This window comes from Pan paniscus, chromosome 12 (assembly GCF_029289425.2).
Source record: "Pan paniscus chromosome 12, NHGRI_mPanPan1-v2.0_pri, whole genome shotgun sequence".
In the NCBI taxonomy this organism is placed as follows: Eukaryota; Metazoa; Chordata; class Mammalia; order Primates; family Hominidae; genus Pan; species Pan paniscus.
The window spans coordinates 20,491,321-20,505,248 of record NC_073261.2 but is presented as its reverse complement, the minus strand read 5'-3'; the positions used below and the strand labels follow the sequence as shown (position 1 = coordinate 20,505,248).

The following is a 13,928-nucleotide window of genomic DNA, read 5'->3' as shown; positions in this document are numbered from 1 at the left end:
ACTAAATGTAACGCCCCAGGTGACTCATCTCAAGCTTATGCTATATCGATATTTATAGGCCCCAGGTGACTCATCTCAAGCTTATGCTATACCAATATTTATTTTACAAACTGGTCTTCAAAGTAAAATCATTTTTAAATAAACAGAACTCCTTCTTTCTCTGCTCTTCCCCACCATCTTCAGAGGTATTGGAAGTGCAGAGAGCTCTGGCTGGAGCCACTGTCTGATTCTTTAGTTCAGACAAAATTTCCAGCGACACCGATGTTCTGAAGTCTAATTTTAAAATCTACACCTTCTCCCTGAACATTTAATCCAGAGGGAAAGTAATATGAAGAAGAGATAGAATTGACCATGTTTGTTTCAGACATACTCAATATTGCCCTAGGAGCTTCCAGCTTCTCTTGTTATTGAAGAATTTATGAGCCAGGTAATTGGGAATTGGTTGTTATATTAAAAGAAAAAAGCAAGATGTAAGCTTCATGGGGTGTGATCTCACTTATGTAAAAAATACGTAAGATGCTGAAAGGAAATTTACAAATAGAACATCTCTGGGTGCAGTTAGAGGTGGTTTTACATTTTAATAAATAATCATGGATTCATTTTAAACTTGGGGAGAATTAAGCTTCTGTTGTCATCTACTGCCACCTTCTTACTAATGTGCCAGGTGATGTTCAAGACAGTTTTTCATTACGGATAGAAACAAAAGAACTTCCCATCACATCCTTTGCACAGGACTTTGAGCTGGAGCTTTGTTTGTGAAATGTATTTATACCAAAGCCCCTGTCCTGTTCCCTAGGAAGACTACTGCTGTTGCCTGCAGACTCACCTTTCCATTATTCACTCATCAACACTTCCTGTGTACCTGATGTATGTACGGCAGGTACAGAGTGAATGCTACTGTGCTTTTCACTTGCTTCAAAATGGAAGACATCTGGAGAGCATCACCTACTGTGCATCGCTTGCTATTGCTGGGAAAGGATGCTTCAGAGTGTTCATGGTCCTAGATCAGGAAGTACATTATTCATCCTGTGATTATGGCAAAAAGATATAATGTCATCATTGACATTTCTTATCTCATAAACTAGCTGGAATAGGGCAAGAGACTGTAAGATGGAAAAAGATATATATGAAATGGCATTATATTTAGTATGCTTTGTCTGTTTTGAGGGCAACAGGATAGAAAGGTATGAACGTAGAATGTAACTCATTCCTTCATTTATACCTAGCCATATTGTTTACTATGTATCAAGTATATTCTAAGGTAATGAGGAAGCAGAAAGAAAGAAATCATAGTGGTTGCCCTTGTGAAGATTATGACAGAGCGGTGGGAGGCAGCAATGTGAACAAATAATTGAACCTCATGTAATAAATGGTAAATAATAATATTAAGTATATGATCTTACCCAATGACATCGAATTACCACAATGCAAAGAATTTTTGGTGCTCTCACCTTAAATTACTTGGTAAATATGGTATCAACTCAAAATAAGAGGCATATATGGTTTAGGGAAGGCACTTTGTAAATTCAGAATTTGTGAAGTATACAATTCTAATTGTTACACTAAGAAGGACATGACAAAAAAATAATGGGAAGTGTGCTGTAGGTTTTTCCTAGGAATAGGAATGGATATTTAGTTTTCCTGTATGTTGGGAAAGTTTTAAAACAATTGATTTCAGATTGCTTCAAAAAGAGTCAAGTTCTAATCTACTTTTGGGGCAATGGATGCCACATGTTAGGTCAAAAAGGTAGAATATTAATGTGATCACTCAGGTGATCAAAGGATCTGTGCCGGCCTGTTGGAACTGGTGTGCCAGATCAACGTCCTGGGGAGAGGCAATGCTTTAAATTTGTACCAGCTGGCCATTCGCAGTGGCTTGTACCTGTAATCCCAGCACTTTGGTGGATCACCTGAGGTCAGGAGTTCGAGACCAGCCTGACCAACATGGTAAAACCTGTCTCTACTAAAAATACAAAAATTAGCTGGTCATGGTGGCGCACGCCTGTAATCCCAGCTGCTCAGGAGGCTGAGACAGGAGAATTGCTTGAACCCAGGAGGCGGAGGTTGCAGTGAGCTGAGAGTGTGACACTGCACTCCAGCCTGGGCAACAGAGCAAGACTTTGTCTCAAAAAAACAAAAAAAGGTGTACCACAATATACCATGGACACTGTGATATTTGCCTATGTTCTAGTTCTTTCTTTGTTTAAATTCCACATCCATATAGAAAGACATGCCAAAAATAATACAGCAGCTACTGTAGTGACTGAGATCCTGTTTTGCTTCCTGACATACGCTATTTTCATATGCTTCCTGACAATGCTTATGCATTTCTGACATTCATTGTATTTTTTCTTTTGGAATGTTATTTATAGGAAATTACAGCAGATACATAAGAGAAAAATGAGAAGTTTCCCATTCATTTTCATCACGCTTTATTCCTGATTATTTTTAAGGGTGAAGATATGATATTTACTAGTTCCAGTGCAAATAAACTTCTCACTGCTCTGGAAGAATTCCAGATGTACTCTGCTACATGATGATTCTATGTGTTGTACTTGAAACTAACGCTGCACTTGATACGTGGCAAGAAGTCAAGGCTGAAGTTAAACTCTGTTGTCTACCAGCTGAGCTCCCCAGCCTTGGCATGCTTTTTACAACTCATACTTTCTTTTCAAGGTGTTCTTTATTTGACTTTCTCATTTTCAACATCATGGTCTTCTGCTCTTTGAACATGGCAAATCATTACTGTTTGTATATGGAGGATGCCCAGGCTGAAGATTCCAGCGATGACAGATCATTGATAATGCGACCTAGTCTGATTTGCCTCACCGGTGAAATGCTTTTCCTTCTTTGGTTTTACGGAAGACACTGTCCTCAAAAAATTAAATACACCTGGGAAACCTGGCCTCTGCTTCATTTAGAGGCAGCATTAATGATTTATTTCAAGACAAAACTAGGAGAAAGAACCGCACTATTTCCATATGTTACAAGTGGGTTAGAACATAGAGGAGTTGCTGCATGAGATTTTACAATGTTTTCCAGAAAGTTCCACACAGATGAGTCACTAACTTGTTTAGAAGCCATTTAAGACACATTTTGCACCTTTCTAAAAAAAATTGAATTGAGTCATACCTCTCTATTGATGTGTGAGAGCCACAGATGGTTTTCTTATTTTTTTATTTTTATTTTTATTTTGAGGCAGAGTTTTGCTCTTGTTGCCCAGGCTGGAGTACAATGGTGCAATCTCTGCTCACCACAACCTCCGCCTCCTGGGTTCAAGTGATTCTCCTGCTTCAGCCTCCTGAGTAGCTGGGATTACAGGCACCCACCACCACACCTGGCTAGTTTTTTTTTTTTTTTTTTTTTGTATTTTTAGTAGAGATGGGGTTTCACTATTGTTGGCCAGGCTGGTCTCAAACTCCTGACCTCAGGTGATCCACCCGCCTTGGCCTCCCAAAGTGCTGGGATTACAGGCATGAGCCAATGCACCCGGCCACAATGGTTTTCTTATTAATCATATATTTCATTTCTTACTACATTGCTGAGTTAAGCTATTCTGCTACCAGCATATGAGCTGCTGCTCAAATAGCAGTAACTTCTCTGGCTTTTGTTAAGACATCATCTTGATTCAGAGAGCCAAATGCCACCTTAAGCCATTCAGTTTTCTTTAAAGACATATTGTGGTGGATGGTCTCTGGTACCCTCATCCAGCTTCCTTAGAGAAGGGGATTTCAGGTACCAGGCCATCATTGCCACGGGGCCTTCTCTGTGTCCTGGCCTATGGCCTGCTCTTGTGGCTTGGGCTCAGTGAGTCTGTGGGTTGCTGGTACCATGGCACTCCAGGATGCCAGCTGCCCCCTTGAGCCCACTCCATAGCCTCTGACCCTACACCAACCCCTCCTCAAGCACAGCCTCCAGTTCCACTACTAGAGTGGGAGAAGCCTCTTGCCCAACCTCACTTGCATTTATCACACATTTTGAAATCTGACATTTGGGGAGCATTCTTTCTTTCTTTCTTCTTCTCTTTTTTTGAGACAGGGTCTCGCTATGTTGCCCAGGCTTGTCTCAAACTCCTGGGCTCAAGCCATTCTCTTGCCTCACCTCTCAAGTAGCTGGGACTACAGGTGCGAGCTACCATGCCTGGCTATTTTATTATTATTTTTTTGTAGAGATGGGGTTTTACTGTGTTGCCTAGGCTGGTCTGAAACTCCTGGGCTCAAGCAGTCCTCCCACTTCAGTCTCCTGAGTAGCTGGAATACAGGCATGCACCACGATTCCTGGTTGTATTTATTTCTTAGTAATGAGGATTGCTAAGATTAAGTTACTTGTCCAAGGTTACATAGCTTGAGTGGTAGAGCTAAGATCCTGATCATCTATCTTAATGTTCATTTAACTCATGCCTACTTCCCAAACACTAACAAATACTAACATTTCAAGGGCTGCAAATCACGGAACTGTTTCTGTGGCAGATGCATTCTATCTCCCAAGTTCAAACACTAGAGATAAATATCTCCTTTTGCTTTGTGGAAGGAATGGGTCAGAAAATTTATTAAATAAACAACAAATACCAGTCTCTTGGTTGTTAAAGTTAGTATCTACAGCTGATAAGTCACTTCCATATGTGAGTTACTCCTTTGCATTCGCTGAAGAAGGGTAAAAAGTAATGGATGCTGGTCATTTCTAGGTGTTCTGACTGGGGCGTGGATTCAGGGTGTGAAAGATTTCCTTGCTGGTTCCTGTGGCTGAGTTACTTATAAATCAGATGATTTTGTATGGGAAACTGCTTGCATCAGATACCGAAGTGGACTGGTCTTACCCACTCAAGCACTGAATGCTGAGATTGAATGGGAGCTTGTCTTTTTCCAGTATTTTCATTATTCTGTGCCATATCTATAATCTCATGTCCAAGTGATTCCTGATGGGATATAAGAAAAAAAAATCAAGGTACGTTAATTATCTATAAAATATTAGTTAGAGAAACTTTCTGTAGTAAAAAGTGAAATCTATAATGGCAATTTTAGCAAAAGATGAACAGAAAAACTAGATTATAAGTGGGAATAAGGAGCAAGGCTAGCAAAGATAACTAGAAATTTGCAGAAAATCTGTAAGTCTAATTTTAATGATTGTATTATGTTGGGAATGGGTGCTCGGTGTCGCAAAAATCAACACTGAGACAAAGGATCTCTCAGCAAGGCTAGTTTACTTTCTGCAGAAAGGGTGCTGTTCTCTGGCAGTCTTGCCATGAGAGCACACATGAACAAAGGAGACAGGGTCATTTATAACCTGACGTGTCCACCCTACTGCTGTGTCTGGTTTCCTTTGGCTGGAACAGGACCTCACATTCTGTACTCCACTTGATTGGCTAGCAACTTAGAACTTCCCAAAACAGGCAAATTGCGGAATGCTGAGAGAGGCAAAAACACTTCCAAATAAGGAAGAGAAATTGGTTATGACCTAATGCTTGCTTGGACTGGTTCAGGCATGCCAGGGCAAATATCTAGGCTAGAATGTGGGAGCTGAGAACACAGAGTATATTGATTTCTTTAGTATGGCTAGCAGATGTTTAAGAATATTAGCACAGGACTTTGACTAAATTTTGCTTCTAAGAGAGGTTACTATCCATTCTCAATTAGACTGGGAGGAAAGTACCTTTGAAGAGGAACCTCTACTTATTTCATTTTCTACATATTAGCAAATAGTAAAACAGATCTGAGATTCCCCTTGCTTGTCTTCCTCTGTCCTCTCCTTTAGATTACTGCCATGGTCAAATGAAGGGAAAAGAAGTGATTCATGTTAGAAAAATTGCATATATTGGAAAATAATTAACATTTTAGGGGATGAGAATTTGCAAATCTTTCTTATTAAAAGCAGACTTAAAAAAATTAGATAATGAAGGATAACAGGATTAGGATTCTGAGGTATCCTCTAAGTGAGAACAACTTTTGGTTGTTTTCGGGTGCTTACTTTTTCTCTCTATAGGTTCTTTTATCAGAATCACTAAAGAACTATGAATATGAGAAAAAAAATCCAAGAATGTTTCCTATTCAACTAAGTCTTCCTGAAGCTTATTTATTTATATTTTAAATTGATAAGTGGTAGTTATATATATTGTGGGGACATAGCAGTAATCAGACACTCTTGGGTGCCTGAACATTAAAGATTTTTGGGCAGGAAAAAGGCAACAAGGCAGTGGTTAAGACAATAAGCTATTCAAAGAATTGGAGAAAAACCTTGGAGGAAGGAGAGCCAATGAAAAGACAATTGTTAAGGCACGAGTCAGTGAGGGCCTGGATTTGACTTTTGACAGTGGAATTGAAAGGAAAGAGAGATTAAAAAGACAGGACACAAGAAAAACAGACAGGATTTTATGACTGACTGACTGTAGAAAGAAAAGAGATGTTGCTAACAGAGCCGGTTTAGAAGCCAGCTTCATGGAAAAAGGAGAAAAGGAGAAGCTAGCACGAAGCTTTGAAAGCCAAGGCAGTGAAAATATCATGAAGACCAAAGCAGAAGTGGTTTTCAGGAAACTGTAGTGAAACACTTTAAAAGCTGCAGGTAGATGATATCAGCAAAATGGCAGAATAGGAGGTCCCAGGCTTCACTACTGCCAACAGAAAGTTCAACTGACAACAAAGAACACCTTGGTAAAAATCCCAAACTTTGGGTATAAGCTGGAGTTTCCTGCATTGTCCACAGAACTGAATAAAAACGACATTAAAGAGATAATAGAAATAGTCTCACATTAACCATGTCACCCTTTCCACTCCCCCAAATTGGCACAGTGCCACACAGAGGGGATTCCCCAGGACCCATGATTTCTACAGTGAGAAGTAGAGCCAGAGGAGGACATCCAACTTCCCTAGTCTTCTGAGATGCTTCCCAGAAAGCCCATTCCAGTTTTACTTCATGGGAAATACAGTGGGAAACAGCGTGGCTAGAACACTTGGGGTGAGGTAGAAACAAAGCAAGGAGGTGGTAACAAAGCAGTATTGGTGGTAACTCTGTGTACCTGTCAGTGGTGGAGCCCAATCAGAGGTACCAGCTAACAGATGTGATGTAATGCTCTACCTAGCTTGAGTCCCTAGATGGTCAGCCTCCATGACCCGCCTTAGACCCTACCGAGGGATTCCACTCAAGGAGGAAGATGATCACTGCAGCAAATTTCAGTAAAGGGTAGGGACTAGTTCTGCCACACCCAGAAGTTCAAACAGCATTTGAAGCATCCTCAAAGCCCATCCCCAAACCCCACCCACAGAGGGGGACAACTGATGCAGCAAACTTTGGCAAAGAGCCAAGGCTAGATCTGCCACACACAGGAGTTTAAACAGTTCTCAGCCCAACCTCAAAGCCCACCCCAAGGACTCATTTAGGCAGGGCAGCAAACCTCAACCATCCATTGCTATTAAGCATAGCAGCTGGTTCCATCCATCCCAATCAGTGACTCCACCTAACCTCAGGGTCCCTCCTGCAACACTATTTAGCTGCTGAACTCAAATATCAGTACCATCTGACCAGGGAATACACCCTGTGGCCCTGCTTGATTAGAAGCCATTGTAGTGCCAATTGACCGGCTCGGCTTGACGGAAACTGAGGCGGGAGGATTCACAAGCATGGTGGAAGGTGAAAGGCATGTCTTACATGGCAGCAGACAAGAGAAAATGAGAGCCAATTGAAAGGAGAAACCCCTTATAAAATCATCAGATCTCGTGAGACATATTCACTACCAAGAGAATGGTATGGGGGAACTGCACCATGATTCAGTTATCTCCCACCAGTCCCCTCCCCCCAACACGTGGGAATTATGGGAGCTACAATTCAAGGTGAGATTTATTTGAGGACACAGCCAAACCATATCATTCCTCCCCTGCCCCCTCCCATATCTCATGTCCTCACATTTGAAAACCAATCATGCCTTCCCAACAGTTCCCCAAAGTCTTAACTCATTTCAGCATTAACTCAAAAGTCCACAGTCCAAAGCCTCGTCTGAGACAAGGCAAGTACCTTTCACCCATGAGCCTTAAAATCAAAAGCAAGTTAGTTACTTCCTAGCTACAGTAGGGGTACAGGCATTGGGTAAATACAGCCATTCCAAATGGGAGAAATTGGCTAAAACAAAGGGGCTATAGGCTGCATGCAAGTCTGAAATCCAGTGGGGCAGTCAAATCTTAAAGCTCCAAAATGGTCTCCTTTGACTACATGTTCACATCCAGGTCACTCTGATGCAAGAGGTGGGTTCCCGTGGTCTTGGGCAGCTCTGCCCCTTTGGCTTTGCAGGGTAGAGCCTCCCTCCAGGCTGCTTTCACAGGCTGACATTGAGTTCCTGTGGTTTTTCCAGGTGCATTGTGCAAGCTGTCAGTGGACCTACCATTCTAGGGTCTGGAGGATGGTGGCCCTCTTCTCGTGGTTCCACTAGGCAGTGTCCCAGTGGGGACTCTTTGTGGGGGCTTCAACCCCACATTTCTCTTCTGCATTGGCCTAGAGGTGGTTCTCCATGAGGAGCCCTCCCCTGCAGCAAACTTCTGCCTGGACATCCAGGCATTTCCATACATCCTCTGAAATCTAGGTGGAGGTTCCCAAACCTCAGTTATTGACTTCCATGCACCTGCAGGCTCAATGCCACATGGAAGCTGCCAAGGCTTGGGGCTTGCACCCTCTGAAGCCATGGCCTGAGCTCTATGTTGGCCTCTTTCAGCCATGGCCGGAGTGGCTGAGATACAGGACACCAAGTCCCTAGGGTGCACACAGCAGGGAAGGCCCTGGGCCCAGCCTATGGAACCATCTTTTCCTCCTAGGCCTCTGGGCCTATGATGGGAGGGGCTGCCATGAAGGTCTCACATGGCCTGGAGATATTTTCCCCATTGTCTTGGTGATTAACATTTGGCTCCTTGTTATTTATGCAAATTTCTGTAGCTGGTTTGAAATTCTCCTTAGAAAATGGGTTTTTCTTTTCTATTGAATTGTCAGGCTGCAAATTTTCTGAACTTTTATGCTGTGTTTCCCTTTTAAAATGGAATGCTCTTAACAGCACCCAAGTCACCTCTTGAATGCTTTCCTGCTTAGAAATTTATTTCACTAGATACCCTAAATCATCTCCCTCAAGTTCAAAATTCCACAAATCTCTAGGGCATGGAAAAAATGACACCATTCTCTTTCCTAAAACATAGCAAGGGTCACCTTTACTCCAGTTCCCAACAAGTTCCTCATCTCCACCTGAGACCACCTCAGCATGGATTTCATTGTCCATATTATTATAAGCACTTTGGTCAAAGCCATTCAACAAGTCTCTGGGAAGTCCCAAACTTTCCCACATTTTCCTGTCTTCTTCTGAGCCCTCCAAACTGTTCCAACCTCTGCCTGTTACCAAGTTCCAAAGCAACTTCCACATTTTTGGGTATCTTTATGGCAGCACCCCACTCTACCAGTATCAATTTACTTTATTAGTCTATTTTCACACTGCTGATAAAGACATACCCAAGACTGGGTAAATTATAAAGAAAAAGAGGTTTAATGGACTTACAGTTCCATGTGGCTGAGGAGGCCTCATATTCATGGCAGAAGGTGAAAAGGCATGTCTTACCTGGTGACAGACAAGAGATAATGAGAGCCAAGTGAAAGAGGAAACCCCTTATAAGATCATCAGATCCTATTCACTACCATGAGAACAGTATGGGGAAAACCACCTCAATGATTCAATGATCTCCCACGGGGTCCCTCCCACAACATGAGGGAATTATAGGAGCTACAATTCAAGATGAAATTTGGGTGGGGACACAGCCTAACCATATCAACATTACTTCCGTATACAACAAAATTATTTTCAGTGTTGATCATGAATAGAGACAAATAATAATAATAGTAAAGAAATGTAGTCAGTGAAACTTTTCTTTTATTCAACTTTGTGTATAGACTCAAGACCAGTAAAAAAATCAGAATGCCAATTTAAATAAAACTAAAATGTCTACAAAAAGTATAAGTCAGACAATTACTAAATCATACCACTGGTGTAATGTTTTATTTTCTTGATTCATTCTTAAATTTTAAAACAAATAATTAACACTTAGAAAAGAGTAAATTTTGTTTTTAAAGTTATTATTCAAAGTCAGTAAACTTCCTGTATGAGCACAACTTTGTACTTACTAAACAAAGTGTGAATGTTGCTGTTCACACTCTTAAATTTTACTGTTTTAAATTCTGGATACAACTGAAAACCCCAATGAGAGAATTGAACAAACTCAGGTGTTCTGCTTCTTTTCCTTTACAACCATTGTGCCACCATCATCTATGCCAAATCTACTGTTTAAACAGCAATATCCAAATACTGCAGGGTTGGAGACACAGGTTATACCTGAAGTGAGCTTGCAAGATTCTGAACTGTTATGAACTTAACCTTGGAAGGAAGCAGGCAGAACTACATCTGCCTGCTGGAATTAAAGAGGTAGACTCTATGCTTGGGGTTTCTGAATTAATTTCCATACAAAGGTGAATAAGACATGAAACCAAACAACAAAAATTTTACAATGCAGTGGGGATACACATAACTTTTATTTATTTACCTAATAAAAAGGTGCTTATTTGAAGCTCATATGCATATAGTTAAAACTCAGTGGTAACCTAGCTATTATTTAGAACTTAGGCCAATAAGAGTTTTTCTTTTCTTTTCACTTTTCTTTTCTTTTTTTCCTTTTCTTTTCTCTTTTTCAGGGAGAAGCATTTTAACACTGACATTGTTTGGAATTGCCAGTGCATGGTAATAATAAAAAGCAGTCAGTTGAGACCAGCCTGGGCAACATAGCAAGACCCTATTTAAAAAAAAAATACCCGACGAAATCCAACAAAAAGCATTCAGAATTTTAGTTGGCTTCATTCTTCCTCTTATTGTCTGCTCCCAGGGTGAACTGCTCCTACTACCCTCAGCTATGGAATGCCACTATTTGGGACTAAAAGAAAAGGGTCAAAGTTCAAAATTTGTGATTTGCTGCAGTCATTTATCCATGCACTTTTTTACTCACTCTACACGTTCTCAAGGGCACTTGCTGTGTGCCAGGCACTGCATTAGGTACTAGGAGTAAATATGGCATGAGACTGAACCCAAAGAATTAACAATTGAGTGAGAGGTATAGATAAGAAATTGAAGAGTAAATACATAACAACAGGGCTGCAACTGGGACAAATATGGGAAGCAAGGGAAAAGAACACCTCAGTTGGTTTAGGGCTTCCCAAAAGGGTGGCATTGAAGCCAAGACCCAATTACCTCCATGCCTGGGAGCCATGCCCATGCTGACATTGTTGACAGCCATCCTGTCTCCTCCTTTCTGCTTTCACCAGGACGTAACTTGGGTTCCCAAAAGGCCACTATCATGCTTTCTGTTTCCTATATGACCTAGCACTGGGACTATTAACCAGGTTTTGGTCTTCTGACATCTCCTCTGTGCACTTCCATTTTATTCCCACCCACCAGTGAGGGCACTCAGGCCATGTTTCCTCAGGGCTGGCTGCACCAGGGTTTCCCTCAAAGTGTTCCTTCTGATAGTGACTAGACAGAACTCCAGGATTGAGCCCAGGCTGGAGTTGCCTGAATGGCCAGGACAGATGCCAGAAATTTTGTTTTTAATATAGATATAACCTAATATTTGGACTTATACTCAAGGTATTATGATGTTATAGACTGGGAGACTAGGACGCACTTTCCAGAATAATGGGGATTAAAACAATCCTTTTGTACTCAAGTCATACGTTTTACTTAGTTTATTAAGCTATCTTATATCTTACTTTGGAAAGAATAGTTGGGAAAATGGTCATTAGACGTGATCCTTTTTAAAAAATGAAGTGGTGACATACTGTTAATCATCACAGAGATTGTTTGTACTACATTGTATACATTCACAATATGCTTTCAGAGATTCTTCTGGCTGGGACTGAAGGATTGAAGATAGTATTTGCACTCTTGCCATCCACCTTTTAATTTTATTTACATCTTGCTCAGAGTTCCATGCAGAAGTTTATGGAGGTTCCTTCCATCTTTCTTCTATAGATTTCATCAAACCTCTCATTCTGGGCAACAGTGAAGTGGTTTTTCCAATCCCCCACAGTTCCTAGAAAAAGGAAGGCCAGACAGGAGTGTCACTCTCTGATTGAAAGATGTGGTGTCCCTGAGTAAAGTGGTGTAGTGCCCATACTGAATCTGGCCTGTCCACATACCTGACTCACCCAACTCCCCCTTCAGTGGACACCTGTCCACGAGCAGCTGTCCTATAAGAAGCAGGCCTAGGGGACTCTGTGCAGGGGGATGGACTTCTGAGTCAGCTGGGCAACTGACCCAAGGCAGCTAGTGGCCTGCATGACCTGGCCCCCCCTGTAGTGTATTTACCTGATGGATTGCTACATAGACATAAAAGAAGGATGAACTACAGACACACAACCATGTGGAGGAATCTCAAAACATTATGTTGAGCAAAAGACACCAGACACAGGAAAGTAAATACTGTGAAATTCCATTTATGTGAAGTCCAGCAACAGGCAAAATCAATCTATAGTAATAGAAATTGGAAAAACGGTTGTCCCTGGAGGTAGACATTGACTGAAAAGGTCACAAGAGGGAACTTTCTGGGGTGATGAAAATGTTTCATATCTTGATTGGGGTGCTGGTAGTGTGGGTGTATACATTTATTAAAATGGGTTGAACTGTATACTTAAGATCTGTGCATTTTTGGTATTTTGATTATATCTCAATAAAAAACTATTTTGGAAAAATATGAATGAGATAATATTTTTCACCAAACAACAACTTAAACTAATTTTAAACAGGGGAAATTCTCTTTTCCCCACCAATGCCTCTTCCAGAAAATTATGCAACAGAAATAAAAGCATCTGGAAATAATAATTTATGCACAAAGATATTTACTGTAACATTATGCATAAAAACAAACATTGAAAACAATAATAACTATAGTGTCTATCATTAAGGGAATAGTTGGATGAATTATGATGTATCCTTAGCTTGGTATAACATGGGACCAAAGAAATCAATGAGGTGTATGAGTCTATATGCCTTGCCCTAGAGGGGTTTCTCATATCCTGGTAAGTAAAGGTATAAAATATGACCCCATTCTCCATTTTAGGGAGCAAGCTTTCATTATGGTTACATATCTTTGTGTCTGTGTGAGTCTGAAGAAGGAGGGTGTATAGAAAGATGGTTATGTATGAGCCTGAAGAAGGGCACCTTGACAAATCATTACCACTGGTTATCCAAAGAGAAAAGGGGTAGAATATTTTGGTTTGTTTCATTGGTATGGAATACTGTTGTAGATTGGAAAATGCAACAACATAAATTCAAGCACATGCAAAATCAAAGAGGAAGAAGAAAAGATGTTTCAAAGCAGTGTGTATACCATGATTTCACTGTTGTGAATAAAAAATCTGTATGTTATAAATGAGAGAGAAAGGGACTTCCATACTGTTGGTAGTTACTTCTTGGGGGTGGAGTTTTTGTGGAGAGACTTTTAAAAAATATAATTTTATACTGATTTTATTTATTTATTTATTTATTGAGACAGAGTCTCACTTTGTCACCAGGCTGGAGTACAGTGGCGTGATCTTGGCTCACTGCAACCTCCGCCTCCTGGGTTCAAGTGATTCTCCTGCATGAGCCTCCCGAATAGCTGGGACTACAGGCGTGCACCACCACGCCCAGCTAATTTTTTTATTTTTAGTAGAGACAGGGTTTCACCATGTTGGCCAGGTTGGTCTTGATCTCTTGACCTCGTGATCTGCCTGCCTAGGCCTCCCAAAGTGGTAGGATTACAGGCATGAGCCATCGCGCCCAGCCTATTTAGTTTATTTTTTAAGAAGAGCTGGTGTCTTGCTCTGTCACCCAGGCTGGAGTACAGTGGCAAGGTCCTAGCTCACTGCATTCTCAAAATCCTGGGCTC

General features: G+C 41.0%; 1 protein-coding gene across 2 annotated transcripts in view; it reads right to left on the bottom strand.

The window, feature by feature from the left end:
* Positions 1-11,730: 11,730 nt before the first annotated feature.
* The window catches only part of SULT1C2 (sulfotransferase family 1C member 2), a 28,352-nt gene continuing 26,154 nt past the window's right edge, over positions 11,731-13,928 (bottom strand). Inside the window, exon 8 of one of the 2 annotated variants that reach the window (XM_003804668.6) lies at positions 11,731-12,092. In XM_003804668.6, coding sequence (XP_003804716.1) covers positions 11,980-12,092 — 113 coding nt within the window. In that variant the 3' untranslated portion in view covers positions 11,731-11,979. The remainder of the gene's footprint in view (positions 12,093-13,928) is intronic. The other variant, XM_063594706.1, reaches the window with a different exon arrangement.